We start from the raw sequence: 22,354 nt of genomic DNA on the forward strand, positions 1-22,354 counted from the left end.
TATCTCAGGCTTGAGAGAGGAGCTTTACTATTTCTCCCTGTGTTTCCCCTGCCAGAATTTATAGATCTCAGGGGAGTTTAGAAAGTTGGCATCACCTAACACCTGGACAGTAGTTCCAACTACTTTCTAATTCATGAATCTCTCTTCTTTTTTGTTTATGGCAGTTATTTGGAGTTTCCTTTTGGTTTGTTAAAATGATCTTAGCCAAAATAGTCAAAGTGGAGCAGCAGCATTCCTTATCTTTCTGTTTTAGTGATTTCTTTTGACTAGTAAATGGGCATCATAAAATCAAGGTTTTTTGGGAGGCCGAGGCGGGCGGATCACGAGGTCAGGAGATCGAGACCACGGTGAAACCCCGTCTCTACTAAAAATACAAAAAATTAGCCAGGTGTGGTGGCGGGCACCTGTAGTCCCAGCTACTCAGAGAGGCTGAGGCAGGAGAATGGCGTGAACCCGGGAGGCAGAGCTTGCAGTGAGCCGAGATTGTGCCACTGCACTCCAGCCTGGGCGACAGATCGAGACTCCGTCTCAAGAAAAAAAAAAAAAAAAAAATCAAGGTTTTATTTTGTTTAACAGGCTAATGATTTTTCTTCCTGTTTATAAATTTTGCATTTGTTTTCAGGAAGCCTGTTTCTTCATTTGTGGTGACAATTTGAGTACGAAAGGTTTCACATACCTTACAAATTCATTGTTTGATTACCGAAGCCCAGAAAATAATGGTACTCGTGCAGAATTTATCTTGGATTCAACTCATCATAAGGTTAGAGAATATATATTTGAACCAAATTCTAGGCTGTGTTTGGGTGGACACATTGTATGAATGCTTGTGATTTCTAACTTTCTTTTCAAATAATACCTTCTGAATGCTAATTGTTTATTAAAACATTTAGAATGCATTTATACAGTGTATACATGTAGAAATGTTTGAAGAGTGCAAAGAGATCTTTACTTTTATTTAATATGTAAACATATTTTGCTTATTTATGCCCTGCTTCAGAAATAATCGTGGAGGAAACATGTCGAATTACCTCTGTTAATTTTTGTTACTTTTAATGTGTAGGATTGATGTAAAGACATGAGGAATTTACCTTTTTACTATGTATACTTCTTAGTGTTTTTTAAATGTAAGAATATATTAATATGTTTATGGAATGTTAATACATTTATGAAATCAGTTAAAAATTCAGATAATTACCTGAAGATTAATGCAATAGGATAATTTACATTTTACTCTTTTTTTATCAAGATTTACTTTCATTGTTAAAATATTTAATGTTGACTTGCATAATTAACATACATTTAGAATATTTCAGTGTATCTTTAGTGTTTGAATTGTTTCATGTAAGTGTATTGAAGTATTTAAGGATTAATTCTATTTGAGAGTATACATCATTAGACAGTTTAGTGATAGTGATAAAGGTCAGGAGTGTACTATCTCCTCCATTGTAGGTATTTATTAATGATGATTAATAAAGTGGTCAAAATGTCTCATAAAAGTGTGGATGTCTTTTTTGTGTGGTGTATAATAAATGGAATATTACCTTTCTTAGAAGTAAATTCTTGGAATAACCTCTATTCTTTTGGTCATCCTTTGTGTTGTTATACATTCTATATAAAGATATGTTTCTAACCTATCAAGCTTTAAACTCAAAAGTTTCTTTTATACAATGTTTGTTCTGTTTGCATTGCTTCGTTGGCAGGAGACATACACTGAGATAGCTGGAATGCAACGGTTTGGGGCTTTTTATATGGATTACCTGTATACAATGGAGAACACTAGTGGCAAAGGTATTGGCTTCTTTCCTTTATGTTTGCCATTTCTTGAACAACTGAAACAAAGCCTTCCTCAGAATCAATTGGTCCTTGACTGGTTGTATTCTGCTACATAAGATTTACCTTCTAGTACTTTGGGGAGTGGTTTAATTTTAACATCATGTTAGAATTGTCTTAGATTCTTGTTATTTCAAATCCGTTCTTTATACAGCTGACTGAAGACATTTTGTATAACCTATTAGAATTAGTTCTCATATGTACCATATATTATGATTCTGATATATCAGATTTTATATTACATTAAATTTTTTAAAAGAATAAACCTTTTCTATTCCAAATACATTTTGAAGGTGATACTAATTTTTAATTAAAAAGAATGTGTTGTATCAATCAGAAAAATAGAAAATCTTCCAGAGACTTTAGATGCATAGATTGTATTATTTTATTATGTACCTTATTATTGTATTATTTTCTATTTTTTGGAAATAAATGACATTAAAAAAATTTCAACTTTTTTTTTTTTACTTCTATATCAATATATAATGTACTTACCATTTCAGTGTTTTTTATGTTGAAAAGTTAGTGAAAATAGGTTCACAATTTTTTTTGGTGAACTTTTCATGTTTTATAAAAATCATTTCAGTATATTAGGTGATATGTTAAGTACAGATGAATGCAATGAAAACCAAAGCATTTCCCAAGGAGCCAATAGGTGGTGTTGAACTAGGCCTTTAAGTAAATGATTATAACGTAGCATGTTAAGAAGAGTAGTATAGAGAACTAGAAGAAGTGTGAGTAAAAAAAAAAACAAAATGACAACTTTTGCTTGAGAGGTTGAAACTTCCCAGAGTTGATCTTGAAGTAAATTTGTTTTTGATGAAGAAAGAAGGAAAGAGCAGTAATTTTCTGGCTTCCGCTTTTGGAATGGTTTCTAACTGTTGATGTTTTCATTGGTCAATCCTTAATTTCTTTCCCTAAACTTTCTCCCAAGGTAATTTCATTCATTTCCATGGATTTAAGTACTTTCCATATGTACTTGCATTTTCTAGTCCAAACTTCTCTAAGATTCAGAATTAAATATCCAATGCATACTTGACATTTTTACCTCTGTGTCTTTCAGATATCTCAAAACTGATTTTGTCCAAAATTGAGTTATTAATAAATATTCCTATGACCACTTACTACCTCTGCTTCTCTATTTTTTTCTTCTCTTCTTGGAAAATCGTACTATCCTCTTCTTGTTGCTCAAGCCAGAAACCTGGGAGTCATCTTGACACACTTTTTCCTTCGCTCCTAGCCATCTGGTCCACAGATGATAACAGTGGTATCACTGTTACCATATGGACTAGCATCTAGTTCATATGTACCATCATCTCTAGGTTGTAATTTTTTTTTTTTTTGAGACAGAGTTTTGCTCTGTTGCTCAGAGTGCAGTGGCATGATCTCGGCTCACTGCAACTTCTGCCTCCCTGGTTCAAGCGATTCTCATGCCTCAGCCTCCTAAGTGGCTGGGACTACAGGCATGCGCTGCCATGCCTGGCTAATTTTTGTATTTTTAGTAGAGACGGGATTTTGCGATGTTGGCCAGGCTGGACTTGAACTCCTAATCTCAAGTGATCCATCCACCTTGGCTTCCCAAAGTGCTGGGATTATAGGCGTGAGCCACTGCACCCAGCCAGGTTCTAAAGCTTTCTTACTGGTCTTCTTGCTTTCACTGTAGTCCTATAGTTTCTACTGCAATCACAGGGATTTAATTCTCTGCTGATAATTTTCATGGGCCTGACATTGGTTTATTTAAAAACAAAATTTAAATAGTTTACTAGATTCTGGTCTTGAGTTACTTGGTGGATAATGATAACTATTAAGAAAGCTAGATAAGAAAGGAAAATTTTTGGGAGGAAAAGATGAGTTTTGAGATAACTGTGGACATTGAGGTGTAAATATTCCTTAGCCAGTTGTATATATGAAAGTGCAACTCAGTAGTCTTATGTTCTAATAGCATTGCAAATTATTATAGTGTTGTAGTTGCCACTTGTAAGCTGGTAGATTTCCTCTTGTTCAATATAATGTCTTATGCATGTGCTGTGGATTCCATGTCTTGTGAGGAGGTGGAGTATGTAGTAGTTACCTTTCAAGCAAAGGAAACCTAGCACAGAACATCTTTATTTGTATATATGCCTCTCCTGCAGTTTTTAAAAGATAGAAACATGATTTATGTTTGTTAGATTGTTTATATATTACTTCTGAGAAGCCAGTAGTTTGTTAACTTTTGGGTTTTTCATATTTTTCACTTCCATGAATAGCATACAGTGTTACAGATTTCATAGTCCTTAACTTTTAAAACAAAATATTGAATATTACACATGTACAGAACAGCAAAGAATTTAAAACTGAACACCTGTGTATTCTCCACGCACACCAAGAAATAGGACATTGTTAGCATCCAGTAAGCCTCCTATGTGCTGCTTTTCTACCACACTCTTCCTCCTTTACTGGAGGAGATTGCTGTTTTGAGATTCGTGAGAACCACTGTCTTGCTTTTGGTTTATCCCCATTTTACAGATGAGCAAACAGCAAACCCAATACAGGTAAAGTAACAAGAACCAAGATCATACACAGTATGTGGGATTTGAACCCAACCTATCCAGCTCTAGAGCCTACATTCATAACTACTCTGTTGATATTTCTTTTTTTTTTTTATTTGAGACCGAGTCTTGCTCTGTCACCCAGGCTGGAGTGCAGTGTTGCAATCTCGACTCACTGCAAGCTCCGCCTCCCGGGTTCTTGCCATTCTCCTGCCTCAGCCTCCCGAGTAGCTGGGACTTCAGGTGCCCCCCCCACCACACCCGGCTAACTTTTTGTATTTTTAGTAGAGACGGGGTTTCACCGTGTTAGCCAGGATGGTCTCGATCTCCTGACCTCGTGATCCACCCACTTCGGCCTCCCAAAGTGCTGGGATTGCAGGTGTGAGCCACCGTGCCCGGCCCTTTGTTGATATTTCTTTCTTTCTTGGTTTACCTGAAACAAGAAATTTGTAGAATTTTAAGTATTAATGAACTAGGAAAAGTAATGAGTTCCTATAAGAGGATACTTGTAAATACTTAAAAAAAAAACTTTATCTAAAACTTGTTTTTTTGTGACAACTTTTTTTTTGTTTCTATAGTCTACGTTATCAAAAAATACCCTAAATTTTATCTAAGTAAATATCTAAACACATATTGAGCCAATATTTTTACAAAATTTGTAGTGAATCCTGATAGTTTGAAGGCAGATTTGATTTTGTATGTTTTAAGTAAGTTCATGATAGTATTCTAATTAATGTAAGAAACTAGGCTGAGCGCAGTGGCTCACGCCTGTAATCCCAGCACTTTGGGAGGCTGAGGTGGGCAGATCATGAGGTCAGGAGTTTGAGTCCAGCCTGGCCAACATGGTGAAACCCCTTCTCTACTAAAAATACAAAAATTAGCCAGGGCTGGTGGCAGGCGCCTGTCATCCCAGCTACTTGGGAGGCTGAGGCAGGAGAATCACTTGAAACCGCAAGGTGGAGGTTGCAGTGAGCTGAGATCGTACCACTGCACTCCAGCCTGGGCACTAAGAGCGAAGCTCTGTCTTAAAAAAAAAAAAAAGAAAAGAAACTAGTAAATACAGTAATAAAGGAAGCTTCTATTATTTATTTTTCTTGTAATAAATGATGTAATAGTATCTTGTCCACATTATACTATGGCATACAAATAAAAATTAAGTTTCCTGTGCTACTATTTAATATTGATGATAAGCTGCTGCTTCTCTTCTTCTCCTCCTTCTCCTCCTCCTCCTTCTTTCTTCTTGCTGCTGCTGCTGCTTCCTCCCCCTCCTCCCCTTCTCTTTTCCTCCTCCCCTTCCTCCTCCTCCCCTTTTTCCTCCTCCCCCACCTTGCCTTCCTCCGCCTCCTCCCCGTCCTTCTCCCCTTCCTCACCCTCCTCCCCGTCCTTCTCCCCTTCCTCACCCTCCTCCCCCTCCTCCTCCTTCTCTGTGAGTATACTTTATGTAGTCATTTTTGTTTACAATTGAAACTCTGGAAAAATTAACATCTTTTGCCCATGAGCTTCTTATAGACACCAGTAAAAGTTTGAACCTTGTGTTCCACAAGATAAGCATCTTCTGACAATTATTTTACTTTTTTATGGTACTTGAAAGCAAGTGATATTTTAAAAACTAAATTGAAATATTTATTATTAATATAATTGTGTAAATATTTGTTAATGTTGTAATGACTACCTTTCTAGTCTTTTCTGTTTAAGGAGGTTATTACAAATGTTATGCACCCTAAAGTAGATAGCTGAAATTGTAATGTACAACAGGAAGATTTTAGAGATAACCAATTTTAGAGATACAATAGGAGATAAATCTGAAACAATTAAGTTATTGAATTGAAGGGCAAGAATTGAGAAAGAGTCTTGACTCTTAATAAGAGCAGCCAGACATTCAGGGAGCTGGAGTGGCCAGATGCATGAAAGGTGGGCACAAGTAAATAGCTGAAAAAATATAGCTAAAAGCCAGTTGTGTTTTTACATTTCAGACAAGCCATTGGTATCTAAATTTAAACTGCATTATATTCAGTTTTCATTATGGGGGGCATTGGCCTCTATTATTTTAGAGACAATTTTGTGTCTAAAAGAAGAGTCTTGTTATGCAGTGACATCATTTAGGAAGTCTATTATCCTGTAAAGGACCCATAGCAGGGCATTTTTCTTGCTTTTTGAGTATTTTCATTTGTAACTGAAGTTCTATCTTTAAGTTACCTCATTCTGTCTTACATGTAATTCTAGAAATGTAATGGTTTTAGCTATGAAAAGTAATGGTTTTGATGTGAATGGTATATTATTTATACCTAATTCCTAATGTAAGTCAGTATTAATCATACATCTTACAAAATATGTATAAGATTAACTTTGTATGTTTTATTTGATGTGACGCTGGGCTTATAGATTTTTACTTGTATTTTATAGTCAACTTTAAAATAATCTTTGCACTAAGTCATCTGGTTAAAAATATGTGAGTAATAAATCTAATGAATTTTTGGCCAGGCGTGGTGGCTCACGCCTGTAATCTCAGCACTTTGGGAGGCCGAGGTGGGCAGATCATGAGGTCAGGAGATCGAGACCATCTTGGCTAACATGGTGAAACCCCATCTCTACTAAAAAAAAAAAAAATCAGCCGGGTGTGGTGGTGGGCACCTGAGTCTCAGCTGCTCAGGAGGCTGAGGCAGGAGAATGGAATGAACCCACGTGGCAGAGCTTGCAGTGAGCCGAGATCATGCCACTGCAGTCAAGCCTGGGTGACTGAGAGTCTGTCTCAAAAATAAATAAATAAAAATCAATCTATCAGTCAATCTAATTCACTTTTGTTCATATGATGAAGACTAAAGATTGAACTGTACTCCTTTGCATGAAGTAATGGAAATATATTTTTGTATAAAAGTATTAGAAGGCATAGATATAAAAGTTTTGTGTAAGTAGGCCTTTCTAGTTTCTAAAGTTATTAAATCCTGGAAAAATCTTTTTTTGTCTGAATAAACAAAATGCATTATAAATTAAAAATCATTTATCACTTACAATAATGGATTCATGTATACAAAAAAACTCTCATATAAGAGGCGTACATATTAGATAATGACACATGCATATAGGTGGGGCCAGTATCTTATTTAGAAAACAGTGTATGAGGAGGTGAGGAATCTAGGAAGTAGGATTCTGTACCATGGAGCATCACCATAATGAATCTATTCTAGAAAAGTTCAAAGCAGGTAATACCTACTCTTCATTTCCATGGTCATTATAAAACTCTCAAGGCACCCTGTGATCATGTTACTTAACCCAATTTTCAATAGGCTAAGATAATTTACTAAGATAAATTAGTAAAATGGAGTTTCCTCCAAAGTACCCCCTCTCAGTCAATGCATATTGTGTATAGAATTACTAGATATAAGCCAATTAGGTTTTGCAGAATAATTTTCTAAGAATGACAATTTTGATTTTATATTGCTTGTTATAATATTAAATAACAGGAATAAATGTTAGAGTTGCTTTTTATCAGTAATTTATTATATGCATAGAGAAATACAAATCAGCAGGGCTCTCTGTATGCAGCTGATTGGGAATTTGTTTTAAGGCATTAAGCTACAAGCTATAAAAATGAGAGAAGAGTGATTTTAAAATATATACTTGGTATATCCAATTGATGCTTAAAATATAAAATTTGACTTCTTTTAGGTTCCACAAATCAACAAGACTTTTCTTCAGGGAAAAGTGAAGATTTGGGAACAGTGCAGGAGAAGTCCACCAAAAGCCTTGTTATAGGTCCTCTTGATTTTCGTTTGGATAGCAGTGCGGTGCATAGGATTTTGAAAATGATTGTGTGTGCCTTGGAACATGAATATGAACCATATAGCAGGCTAAAATCAGGTTTGTTTCTGGATAATTCTGAATCTTTTGCCATTTGTTTTGAGAATAATTATATAATCCAGTTTGTGTTGTCTTGCTAACTTTACCTTTTTAGTGTAATTTGCCTGTTTGCAAGGACTTTGATATATGTAGCTGTTTATTTAAAGAATAAACTTGTGTGTAGAAGTTGGAGAGATCAAGATTTGAAAATTATTGCATAAGTACTTTATTTGCCAGTATTTGTCAGTATTTTATTGTTATACCTTTTTGATACTTTTTCTAGTGGATACTTGTAAATATGACTTTTTTTTCACATTAATGGATTCTAAGGAGGCGGCAGATACAAAGTTGGGCTCTAAATACACAAATTTAACATTCAAGAAAACTTAGGCATTACTGGTTTAGAAAAAAATTGCTGTACAACTAATTTTTTCTACATGGTAGATAGCTATGGTTGTCATAGTTTCATAAAATACAAATTCCTTTTCAAAGCAGTAAAGCAACTCTGGAGTAGAGCATAATAGTGTAATGAGGAAGTATAAGATAATGAAGAACTCACCCTGTGGAGTCAGACTATGGTTTAAAATTTGACCCTGACTTCTTAGTATCCTTAAGAAATTTAATTAACATCTTTGATGTTTCATTTCTCTGTCTGTATAATAAGTTTAGTTATTGTGACAGAGATGGCTAATTGTCTCCTCAATATCCATCCTTTTTCATAATAATAGAAATTTCTGTAATAGAAATAAAGACTATACATTTAAGGGATAGTCATATGACTAGGTTTTGTCTACTGGGATGGGAGCAGAACTTTATGTGATGTTTTGGGCCATGACTTTAAAAGGAAAAGAGCATGCCTTCCTTCTTCTCTTCTTTCTTCTGGCTGGAAAATAAATACAATGGTATGGGCTGGACCTGCCATTTTAGATCCTGAGATTAAAGCTGCATGCTGAGGATGACAGAGTAGCAAGATAAAAAGCACCTAGATCCTCAGTACTGTGATGGCACCATGTCAGCCCTGGATCCTTTAGACTCGGATTGTTTCATGAAAGAGAAATAAGGGCTGAGCATGGTCACTCATATCTGTAATCCCAGTAGTTAGGGAGGCCAAGGCGGGAGGATTGCTTGAGCCCAGGAGTTTGAGACCAACTTGGGCAACATAGCAAGACCCTGTCTCTACAAAAGATAAAAAAAAAAAAATTAGCTGGGTGTGGTGGCACATGTCTGTGGTCACTGGGCTGAGCAGGGAGAATTGCTTGAGCCTGAATGGTTGAGGTTGCAGTGAGCTGTGATTGTGCCACTGTGCTCCAGTGTGGCCAACACAACAAGACCCTGTCTCAAAAAAAAAAAAAAAAAAAAAAAAAAAAGCTTCTATTTTGTTGAAATTTCTATTACTTTACTTTTGTCCCAGCAACTTTACTGTTATCTTAAATGATACACTGATAGGACCTACTTCCAATGATTGTTCTGAGCACTAAATGAGACAGTGCACGTAAAAGCACTTAACCCAGTGTACAGTAAGTGCTTGACACATTCATGCATTCATTTATTGTACCTTGCTTGAATGCCTACCCTGTGCCAGACATTCTTTATGTGCTAGGATAGTATAGCAAACAAGACATACAAAGCCTTTGGTCTCATGGAGCTTATATCCTCACGGGGTAGACAAATAGTAAACAAGTTAAAATATCATTTCAGTCATTGATAAATACTAGATAAGAAAAATAAAAGAAAATGTGAGGAAGAGTGCTAGAAACAGAAGGAGGGGAGAGCTGTTTTAGTAGGGACTTTAGGAAAGTTTTCTCTGGAGAAGTTTATATGTGAGCTAACTTGTGAATGATGTAAGGGAGTGAATCATACATATATTTGTGAAAAGAGGGTTTTATGTAGACAAGTGCAAGAGCCTTGAGGTAGGAACAGTTTTGGCAGTATATGGGGATACAAACAGGCTAGAATAGCTGAAGCACAATAAATGTTTGTAAGTCATAAAGGTAGACATCAATCACCCTGTTGGGTTTTAGGGACCATGTAGTCTGGATTTTATTCTAAATGTGATGGGAAATCATTGGTAAGTTTTGAATAGGAAGTTATTAACTTATTATTTTAATAGTAAATAGTATGGTTGGCATATGTTTTCATTTAAAAAAATTTAGATTTTCCTAGTTTTACTTGCACTCATTTGTGTGCATGTGTATTAAGTTCTATACAATTTCATCACCTTTGTAGATTTGTGTGTTCACTACCATGGTCAAGAAAATGAACAGTTCCAATACCACAAGGATCTGGCGTGTTGCTCTCTTACAACCACATCCACTTCCCTACCATGTTCCTTTCTCCTCCCTCTTTTCCAGGGGCTAGGGATAACCCCTGGAAACTTTTGTCTTCCATTTCTAAAATTTTGTCATTTCAAAAATGTTAAATAAGTGAAATCATACAGTATGTAAGCTTTTGAGGTTGACTTATTTTGCTGAGCATAATTCTCTGGAGACTCATTCAAGTCGTTGCATGTATCAGTAGTTTGTTTCTTTTCCTGCTGAGTAGTATTCCATTGTATACATATACTATAGTTTGTTATTTCCCTCACTTATGGAAGAATATTTGGGATTACTCTAGTTTTGGGCTATTACAAATAATGCTGCTCTGAACAGTTGTGTACTGGTTTTTGTGTAAACATTTCTTCAGGATAAATTGCTAGGTCATATGGTAGTTGCATGTTTATTTTTTTTTTTAAAGAAACTACCAAGCTGTTTTCAGGAGTGGCCATACCATTTTACATTCCCATCCAGCGATGATTGTGTGATCCAGCTTCTTTACATCTTCCCAGCATTTTGTTTTGTCACTGCTTTTTATTTTAGCCATTCTGATAGATGTGTAGTTTTAATTAGCAATCTGCCATCTCATTGTGGTTTTAAAGTTGTGTTTCCTTATTGGCTAATGATGTTGAACATCTTTTTGTGTGCTTATTTGCCATTTTTATTTCTTCAGTGAACTGCATATGTCTTTTGCTCATTTTAAAAACTGGGTTAATCTGAAGGTTTTAATGTTTTTCATTTTATACTCAAGTATGTCATCATTTTGAATTAATTTTTTACATAAGGAGTGAGGTTTAGATAGGGGCTTATTTATGTGTCTTTGAATTTTCAATTGCACTAGCACCATCGTTTATTGAACTGGTTTTTTACCTTTGTCAAAAATCAATTGATCATATTTGTGTGGGTCTGTTTCTGAGTACTGTAGTTTGTTTTCAGTTAGTAGACCTGTGGTATTTCCCACTGTCAGTACCATGCTGACTTAATTACTGTAACTCTATGGTAAACCTTTATATTGGAGAGAGAAGTTACTCATTTTGGTTTTGAGGGAACATTTGCTTAGGTTAGAAATAACCTCATTATAACTTTCATCTACATATATCTCTAATGGAATATTAGGTTGGCTGTTTCGTTTTGTTTTTGTTTTGAGATGGGGTCTTACTTTGTCGCCTAGGCTGAAATACAGTGGTGTGATCATGGCTCACTGTAGCTTTGATATCCTAAAATCAAGTGAGTCTCCTGCCTCAGCTTCCTGAGTTGCCGGGACCATAGGTGTGCACCCCCAAGCCCAGCTAATCTTTTTTTTTTTTTTTGTAGAGATGAAGTCTTACTATGTTGCCCAGGCTTATCTTGAACTCCTGGGCTCAAACAATCCTGCCTTGGCCTCCCGAAGTCCTGGGATTATAGGCATGAACCACTGTGCTGGCCCTTGACTCTTTTAATATAGATCTATTGGTGTTATTTATTTTTCTCATGTAAAAGTCCAAGTTGGTCAGTATTCCAGGGAAACTGTTTTATGAGGTTGTCTTAGACCCAGATTCCTTCTGTTTCATTGTTCTGCCAACCCCAGAGATATGCCATATATACATGGTCAGAATTGGGTCACCATTATAGTGTGTAATTTTAATCAGGAGGAAGGGGGAACAAGAGCATAAAGGAAGGTATGTAGTCTTATTTATTTAAGATGTAGTCTCGCTTTGTTGCCCAGGCTGGAGTACAGTGGCACGATCTCGGCTCATTGCAACCTGTCTCCCGGGTTCAAGAGATTCTCCTGCTTCAGCCTCCCGAGTAGCTGGGATTACAGGCACCTGACACCATGCCCGGCTAATTTTTGTATTTTTAGTACAGATGGGGTTTTACCATTTTGGCCAGGCTGGTCTCGAACTCCTGACCTCAAGTGATCCACCCACCTCAGCCTCCCAAAGTGCAGGGATTACAGATGTGAGCCACTGTGCCCGGCCTGTAGTCTCATTTTAAGGACATGGCACTCTCATCCCATTGACCAAAATAGTGACATGTCCCCACATCTAACTACAAGGTAATCTCTAGGAGGAGTCCATATACCTGACTTGAATCCAGAGTGTTTTGTTGCTAAATTAAAGAAGGAGAAAATGAATACTCCTGGGCAGTTAGCAATCTGCCACAGTAGATGTATGCCGTGTGTGTGTGTGTGTGTGTGTGTGTGTGCGCGCGCGCGCGAGCGTGTGTGTATAATCTGTATTTGAAGTTTTGAAGCAGTCTATCATCAGAAATGTGATGTATATAAAGAACCTTCTAACTGACTTTATTTTTAATATATGTGCAGTCCTCACTTGCCATGATGGCTTGGGACTATAAAAATACCATGCAAAGTGATCTTTATCAGTGTGAAGAATTAAATTGTTGCACAATCGTTAGAAATTCTTGTCAAAACATTAAACATTCTCTTACTGTTGGTTATAAATGTATAGAGAAATGAAAAAATATTAAAAGGAATATTCAAAATTAAGCCATTTTATTTCTTTGAATAAACTTAAGAATTGCTCAAACAGTTTTTTTCTCCTTCTTGTATAACTTACAATATGGCGTGTCTTTCCTATGCCACCTTAGCAACTTTTCATACTTCTTTCTACGTTTGGATAAGATTCTAACATTTTATCCTACACAGTCCATGAGGGATTTCTCTGTTGCCCAGGCTGAAGTGCAGTGGCACAATCTTGACTCACGCAACCTCTGCCTCCTGGGTTCAAATGATTCTACTGCTTCAGCCTCCTGAGGAGCTGGGATTATAGGTGCGCGTGCCTGGCTAAATTTTGTGGTTATTTTTTGCTTGTTTGTTTGTTTTTGATTTTATTTTAGTGGAGACAGGGAATCGCCATGTTGGCCAGACTTGTCTTGAACTTCTGACCTCAGGTGATCTGCCTGCTTGGCCTCCCAAAGTATTGGGATTACAGGTGTAAGCCACTGTGCCTGGCTGAATTTTGCAAACTTAGCCACATCTATGTAACTAACTGTTTAAGAAACAGGAAACTTACCAGCACTTCAGAAGTCTCCATTGTGTCCTCTTCTGGTTACTATTCTGACATCAAGAGTAAACCATTGGCCAGGCATGGTGGCTCACTTTAAAGAAGTTTGCTGACCTTTGCTCTATATGCTCGCTCTGTGCTTAGTTTTCTGGTCTATTTCATTTTAGTCATTCCAATGGGTATGTAGTGCTATCACATTGTGACTTTACTCGCAATTACCTGATGTCTAATGATGCTGAATGCCTCAATGCAGGCACATACTTCTTTTTTTTTTTGAGATGGAGTCTTGCTCTGTTGCCCAGGCTGGAGTGCAGTGGCACGATCTCAGCTCACTGCAAGCTCCGCCTCCTGGATTCATGCCATTCTCCTGCCTCAGCCTCCCGAGTAGCTGGGACTGCAGGTGCCTGCCACCATGCCCAGCTAGTTGTTGGTTTTTTTTTTTTTTTTTTGTATTTTTAGTAGAGATGGGGTTTCACCGTGTTAGCCAGGATGGTCTCGATCTCGTGACCTCGTGATCCGCCTGCCTCGGCCTCCCAAAGTACTAGGATTACAGGTGTGAGCCACTGTGCCCAGCCCATACTTCTTATTTTATACACTAGTAGGATCCCTTCCCCTATTTATTATACTTATTTGTACCCAAAATACCCTAGGCTTACTGAGCACCAGCTTTAGGTATCATTTTTGACCACTGGATAGATCATCTTTTGCTTATTCAAGTCTTTTTATTGATTGTCTATAAGATAAATAATATTTTAATGTGAAATGATAGAAAAACAATCTCAGAATAAAGATTGATTGTCAATTTTTTTTTTTTCCTTGAGACGGAGTTTTTCTCCTATTGCCCAGGCTGGAGTGCAGTGGTGTGATCTCAGCTCACTGCAACCTCCGCCTCCTGGGTTCAAGCAATTCTCCTGCCTCAGCCTCCTGAATAGCTGGGATTACAGATGTCTGCCACCATCCCTGGCTAATTTTTGTATTTTTAGTAGGGATGGGTTTTCACCCTGTTGGCCAGGCTGGTTTCGAACTGCTGACCTCAGATGATCCACCTGCCTCAGCCTCCCAAAGTGCTGGGATTACAGGTGTGAGATTGTCTATTTCTTAACAATTTTTAGGAGTTTTTTTAATTTTTGTTTTTAATATGCTGTAGATACAAGTCCCTCATGGAGCTGGATCTTCCCCCTCCCCATCTATCTCTAGCAAATATTTTCTCTCAATCTGTGTCTTGCCTTTACATTATCTCAATGGTATTTTAATGACCAAAAGCTGTTATTCTTTTAAAGAAAGAAATTGGGGATTTCTTAAAGATATATTAAAATAAAAAACTGGTAAATTTTTATATAACAGATACATTTACATTCTAGAATAGTGCAACTTATATTTGTTAAAGGTAACTTATTGTTTTATACCTGCTTCATTGTTGAAAAGAAAAACAGGATTTGACCTTATAGTTTGGAGAACTAATGCATTTTTCAGTTGTTTAAGAATATTAATTATTTAAAAATATTATTTATTAATTTTTTATCATTTTAATTTTAGATATTAAGGATGAAAATGAAATGATACTGAATCCTGAAGAGGTGGCTTTTCTGGAGGAATATATTCCTACTCGACATACAAGTGTTACTCTCCTCAAGTGTACCTGCACAATTTCCATGGCTGAATTCAACTTGCTGGACCATTTACTACCTGTCATTATGGGAGAAAAGGTATATTTTGTGATTTGCTATATTTTTTTCCCCTCATATATGGATTTTTTTTTTTTTTTGTCATTTACTGAAAGAATATCTGCAGTCGGGCACAGTGGCTTAAGCATGTAATCCTGGCAATTCAGGAGGCTGGGGCAGGATGCACACTTGAGGCCAAGAGTTTGAGACCAGCCTTGGCAACAGCAATACCTTGTCTCTAAAAAAAAAATTAGGCACGGTGGCACATGCCTGTATTCCCAGCTCTTCAGGAGGCTGAGGTGGGAGGATTGCTTGAGCCCAGAAGTTTGAGGCTGCAGTGAACTATGATCACGCCACTACACTTCAGCCTGGGTGTCATAGTGTGACCCTGTCTCAAAAAAAAAAAAAAAAAAAAAAAAAGATAAAAATATCTGCTTATATAGTTATCCATGATGAAGTAAAAGCAATGTAACTATGAACTAAAAATTAACTATGTTAATTTTTAAAATGTAATTTTATATTTATATTTTTAATAAAATAAACTTAATCTTGAGAGTGTATAAAGAAATGTTGAAGAATATGGGCCTACAAGTCAGACCATATACCAGGTATAATGCCATAGACAATTACTTTATATCTCTAAGCCTTGATTTTCTCTTCTCAAAAAGAAAACAATTGTATTTTTTCAAGCAGGCTGTTTTAGTTTTAGCCAGTAAAACTGTCAGCCTGCCTAGATTCAGACGGTTTATTACTTACATAGACAGCAGAAGCAAAGTCAGTAATGGTGCCAGCTCCCCTGTCCCTTGTTCCATAGGACAACCTGTAACCAAAGGGCCAAATGACTTCTGTTGGTACATTGTGGGGCACCCTGTTGGCAACAATTCAGTTTCACACTGCAGCTAAGCAGTGGTGTAGCTTAGTGCGTATGTGGAAAGCCCATAACTCAGCTGAATGAGGAATGCTGAGAGAAAATGTTTCATGGCTGCCTCTCTCAAGATGGGAAGGTGAATGAGAAATGCTCTTTTAGCAGCTCCTCACAAGACCACATATTATCCTTTGTTTTTAGAGTATCACAGGATATTCTACCAAGGTCTGCTGTGGTTGAGTATTGCCTTCATGGCATGGATTTGTATAACATTATCAGGATGCTGGTACAGACTAGTCCCACCACAGTACTTAACTCCTAGGATTATTTTAAATTTTCATTGAAATAATGCATGTAAACTATTTTGCATATATTAGGAACTGAGTGATGTCTGCTGTAATTGTTGAGAATGCTTAATATTTGTTTATGGTCCATATACAATGTATTGCTTTCTGAGTTTGACTTATACATACAAGGCCTTATTTGTTTGTTTGTTTGCTTTTTGAGACAGAGTCTTGCTCTGCTGCGTAGGTTGGAGTGCAGTGGTGAAATCTCAGCTCACTGCAACCTATGCCTCCTGGGTTCATGCAACTTTCCTGTCTCAGGCTTCTGAGTAGCTGGGACTATGGGCGCATGCCACCACGCCCGACTAATTTTTGTATTTTTAGTAGAGACAGGATTTCACCATATTGGTCAGGCAGGTCTTGAACTCCTGACCTCAGGTGATCCACCCGCCTCAGCCTTCCAAAGTGCTGGGATTACAGGTGTGAGCCACCATACCTGGCCTGTTTTTTTTTTTTTTTTTTTTTAATATTTCTTTTGATGTTCATATAATGATCAGGGGTCCCCAACTCCTGGGATGTGGACCAATACTGGTCAGTTGCCTGTTAGGAACTGGGTTGCAGAGAAGGAGATGAATGGCAGGTGAGTGAGCATTACCACCTGAGCTCCGCCTCCTGTGAGATCAGCGACGGCATTAGATTCTCATAGGAGCACAAACTCTATTGTGAACTGTGCATGCAAGGGATCTAGGTTGGCACTCCTTATGAGAATCTAATACCTAATGACCTGAGGTGGAACAATTTCATTCTGAAATCATACCCCTTCTCCTGTCTGTGGAAAGATTGTCTTCAATGAAATTAATCTCTGATGCCAGAAAAGTTGGTGTCCGCTGACAGTGATAATAATAGAAATAAAAAGTGTCCTAACTTTAAAGAAGAAGTTATGTGAGGGAATGAACTATATGCATTAACTTTATTTTTGCTCCCTATTGGCCACTCATAATTAAGTATGGTAGTGTATTATGATTAAGAGATCATGTAGAGAAAATTTCACTGGAGACAATTAAAATATGTCTGCATTTTGTCATTTCTGTTTTTGCTGTCATCTAATTTTTTAAATAGATACTATTTTTTAGAGCAGTTTTAGATTCACAAAGCAGAGTGAAAGGTACAGAGATTTTTCGTAAATTCACTCCCCCCACATACATAGCTTCCCCCGTTGTCACCATCCCTCTACAGAGTAGTATGTTTGTTATAATTGATGAACCTGTATTGACACATCAGTATCACCCAAAGTCCACAGTTTACATTAGGGTTCACTCTTGGTGTTTTATGTTCTATGAGTGTTGACAAATGTATAATATCTATGATAACAATATCACATAGAGTAGTTTCAATTCCCAAAAAATCCTTTGTGCTCTGCCTATTCATCCCTTCCTCTCCCTAACCACTGGCAACCACTGATCTTTTTACTGTCCTCACAGTTTTGTCTTTTCTAGACTGTCATATAGTTGGAATCATATAGTATGTAGCCTTTTCACATTGGCTTCTTTTACTTAGTAATATGGATTTAAGGTTCCTCTTTGGCTTTTCATGGCTTGATAGCTGATTTCTTCTTTGCACTTACTAATACTCCATTATGGATGTACCACAATTTACTTATCCATTCACCTACTGAAGGACATCTTGGTTGCTTTCAAGTTTTGAGAGTTGTGAGTAAAACAGGCATATACATCCATGTGCAAGTTTTGGTGTGGGCATGTTTTCAACTCCTTTGGGTAAATACCAAGGAGTGTGATTGATGGATTGTATGCTAAAAGTATGTTTAGTTTTGTAAGAAGCTGCCAAATTGTCTTCCAAAGTGGCTGTATGATTTTGCATCCCTGCCAGCAGTGAATAAGAGTTCCTGTTTCTCCACATCCCTACCAACATTTGATGTTGTCAGTGCTTCGGTTCTTTGCCATTCTAAGACATATGTAATGGTGTCTTATTGTTTTGATTTTTATTTCCTTGATGACATATGGAAACATCATTTCATATGCTTATTTGCCATCTGTATATCTTCTTTGGTGAGGTATCTCTTCAGAACTATTGCCCATTTTTTGAGTTGTTTTCTTAATATTGAATTTTAAGGATTCTTTGTATATTTTGGGTAACAGTCCTTTATCAGATAGGTCTTTTGCAAATATTTTCCCCCAATCTGTGGCTTGTCTTTTAATTTTCTTGTATTTTGCAGAGCAGAAATTTTGAATTTTTAGTGAAGTCCTGCTTATCAATTCTTTGTTTTATAGATTGTGCCTTTGGTGTTACATCTAAAGGTCATCATTATACCCAAGGTCATCAGCTTGTATCTTTTAAGAATTGGTCCATCTCATCTAGGTTATCAAATTTGTAGGTATAGAGTTATTATAGTACTTCTTTTTTTTTTTTTGAGACGGAGTTTCACTTTTGTTGCCCAGGCTGGAGTGCAGTGGCGTGATCTTGGCTCACAGCAACCTCCACCTCCTGGGTTCGAGCGATTCTCCTTCCTCAGCCTCCTGAGTAGCTGGGATTACAGGCATGTGCCACCATGCCTGGCTAATTTTGTGTTTTTAGTAGAGAAGGGGTTTCTCTATGTCGGTCAGGCTGGTCTTGGAGTTCTGATCTCAGGTGATCTGCCCACCTTGGCCTCCTGAAGTACTGGGATTATAGGCGTGAGCTACCGCACCCGGCCTGTTTTTAGTATTTTAAAAATTACCATTTTAGTGTCCTTGGGATTTGTAACAATGTTCTCTTTCATTTCTGACATTAGGAATTTGTATCCTCTTACTCTTTTTCTTAACCTGGCTAGAGAGGCTTACTGATTTTTATTGAGCTAGCTTTTGGTTTTGTTTATTTTCTCTATTGATTTTCTATTTTCAATTTCATTGATTTCTGTTTTGATTTTAATTCTTTTCTTCTTATTTTGGATTTATTTAATTTCCCGAAGTGTAAGCTTAGGTGATTGATTTTAGATTTTCCTTTTTTGTAGTATATGAACTCAATACTATAAACTTGCCCCTAAGCATTGCTTTCACTGCATGCTACAAATTTTGATAAGTTGGATTTTCATTTTCATTTAATTGGAAGTATTTTTTATTTCTCTTGAGATTTTTTTCTTTGACTTGTGTTCTTTAGAAGTATGTTATTTAATCTCCAAGTATTTTGACATTTTTAAGTTATGTTACTGATTTTTAGTTTAATTCCATTATGGTGTGATAGCAGACATTGTATGATTTCTTTTAAGTTTGTTTAGGTGTGTTTTATGGCTTAGAATGTGTCTGTGTTGGTGAATGTTCTATGTAAGCTTTAGAAGAATGTGTACTCTGTTGTTGCTGTATGAAGCAGTCCATTGATGTCTATTATATCTGGTTGATTATAAGTTCAATTATGTCCTTATTGATTTTCTGTCTGCTGGAACTGATTATATCTGATAGAGGGATATTGAAGTCTCCAACTAAAATAGTGGGTTTGTCGGATTTTTTCCTTGAAATTTTATCACATTTTGCTTTATGTATTTTGGCACTGTGTCTTTAGGCACATCCATGTGAGGGACTGTTATGTCTTTTTACGGAATTGACACCTTTATCATTACTTAATCCCTTCTTTATCTTTGATAGCTTTCCCTGGTCTGATTTTTGTTCTGTCTGAAGTTAATATAGCCACTCCTGCTTTCTTTTGATTAGTTTTAGTATGGTATGTATTTCTCTATTTTCTTTTAATCTACATGTGTCTACATATTTAAAGTGAGTTTTGGCTAGGTGTGGTGGCTCATGCTTGTAATCCCAGTGCTTTGGGAGGTAGAAGGACTGATCACTTGAGCCCAGGAGTTTGAGACCAGCTTGGGTAAAACCCTATCTATACAAAAAAATACAAAAATTAGCCAGGCATGCTGGTGTGTGCCTGTAGTTCCAGCTACTTGGGAGGCTGAGGTGAGATGATCACCTGAGCTCTGGAGGTTGAGGCTGCAGTGAGCAATGATCACACCACTGCACTCCAGCCTGGGTGACAGAGTGAGACCTTGTCTCAAATAAATAAATACATAAGAAAAATTTTTTAAAAAGTAGGTTTTTTTGTAGACAGTATATAGTTGGGTCTTGTATCTTTAGCTGCCTTGACAATCTGTCTTTTAATTGATGCATTTAGACCATTGATATGAAGTTATTATTGATATAATTGGACTAATATCAACCATACTTCTTGCTGTTTTCTATTTTTTGCCCTTGTTATTTGTTCCTGATTTTATTTTCCACTCTTTTTTGGCCTTTTGTGGTTTTAACTGAGCATTTTATATTATTCAGTTTTCTCTCCTCTATTAACCTACCTGTTATACTCCTTTTTAGTGTTTGTCCTAGAATTTGCATTATATTTTTACAACTAATTCAAGTCCACTTTCAAATAACACCATACCACTTTACAGGTAGTCAGAGTTTCTTATAATAAAAGAAATACTAATTCTGCCATCCTGTTTCTTGTATCATTGCTGTAATTCATTTTACTTTTATATAAGCATTCATAAGCCTGCCACACACAATCATACATAATTAAATACATATTACCATTATTATTTTGACCAAATTTAGATATTAGATCAATTAAGAATATCAAAAATTAAAAGTCTTTTTTTACCTTATGCCTTTTCTGATGCTGTTTTTTTTTATGTAGATGTGAAATTCTGACCTTTATCATTTTTCTTCTCTCTGAAGAATTTTTTTAACACGTCTAGTAAGGCAGATATACTGGAAACAAATTCTCTGAATTTTTTTTTTTTGTCTGAGAAAGTCTTTTTTTCTCCTTTTGAAGGATAATTTCGTGGGGTATGGAATTCTAGGTTTGTGGGTTTTTTCCTCTTAAAATATTTCGTTTTACTCTCTTCTTGCTTACATTGTTTTTGAGTGGAGGTCAGGTGTAATTCATATCATTGCTCCTGTATAAGTAACATGTATTTTTTTCTGTGGATTTTTTTGGGGGACTTTATCTTTGATTTCTATGATTTGAAAATGATGTGTCTGTGTGTAGGTTTTTTGTTTGTTTGTTTGTTTTGTTTTTTGGCATTTATCCTGCTTGGTGTTCTCTGAGTTTCCTGGGTTTCTAGTTTGGTGTCTGACATTAATTTGAGGAAACTTACAGTCATTATTGTTTCAGATGTTTCTTCTGTTTCTTTCTCTCTTTTCTTCTCTTGTGGAATTCGTATTATGTGTATGTTACATCTTTTGTAGTTGTCCCACAGTTCTGAAATATTCTGGGGTTTTTTTGGTTTGCTTTTCAGTTTTGGCTGTTTCTACTGAGATATCTTCAAGCTTAGAGATTTTTTTGTTAGCCATGTCTGGTCTTCCAGTATGCCTGTCAAAGGGAAAAATGCTAACAAGGAGGTCTTACTCAGAAGGCAGCCCACAAATTTGTATAAAATTTCCTTTAGATTGTTGGCTAATTCCTAAGCTGCCCATGTGTAATGCAAGACTTCAGGAAACCCAGCAGAAAGCAAAGTATAAATTTGACTATTTGCATGGTGCTGTGTATCTACAATTAGAGTTCAGGCCCTGCCACATTAGCACCTGGGGCCTTCCTTTGAGACCTTATAAGGGCCACACCCTACGAATAAGTACAGATTGAAATAGATTGGTCTAAGAAAGCCTAATTCCAGTCCTTGATAGGACCATGATGATATACTTATATTCTGTCTGCTTGCCAAAGACTGGTTAACTTACTTTAGGGGAAGATAGCATTATCAAAGCCTCTATAATTTTTTATCCATGATGTCATCTGCTTGATACAAAATTATGAGGTGTACTAAAAACAGAACCAATTGAATTAAATATAATACAAAATCAATAATATAAATAGACTTAGAGATGATTAAGGTATTAGAGTTGTTAGACATGGACTTTATGATTAATTGCTTAAGGAAAAAGACAAAAAGGTGGAAGATTTCCAAAGAGGCCTCAATCCGTTAAAAAAAAGCACCAAATTGAATTGTGAAACTGGAAAACGTAAGGATACAGGTTTGAAGGAAAAGG

At 36.5% G+C, this 22,354-nt stretch overlaps 1 protein-coding gene across 1 annotated transcript in view; it reads left to right on the top strand.

The window, feature by feature from the left end:
* Nucleotides 1-22,354, top strand: part of VPS13B (vacuolar protein sorting 13 homolog B) — a 915,321-nt gene that overhangs the window by 116,472 nt on the left and 776,495 nt on the right. Inside the window, exons 11-14 of the mRNA XM_032760928.2 lie at nt 623-760; nt 1,701-1,788; nt 8,025-8,216; nt 15,046-15,215. Coding sequence (XP_032616819.1) covers nt 623-760; nt 1,701-1,788; nt 8,025-8,216; nt 15,046-15,215 — 588 coding nt within the window. The remainder of the gene's footprint in view (nt 1-622; nt 761-1,700; nt 1,789-8,024; nt 8,217-15,045; nt 15,216-22,354) is intronic.

The sequence above is a fragment of the Hylobates moloch genome, unplaced genomic scaffold (assembly GCF_009828535.3).
Source record: "Hylobates moloch isolate HMO894 unplaced genomic scaffold, HMol_V3 SCAFFOLD_9, whole genome shotgun sequence".
Classification (NCBI taxonomy): domain Eukaryota; kingdom Metazoa; phylum Chordata; class Mammalia; order Primates; family Hylobatidae; genus Hylobates; species Hylobates moloch.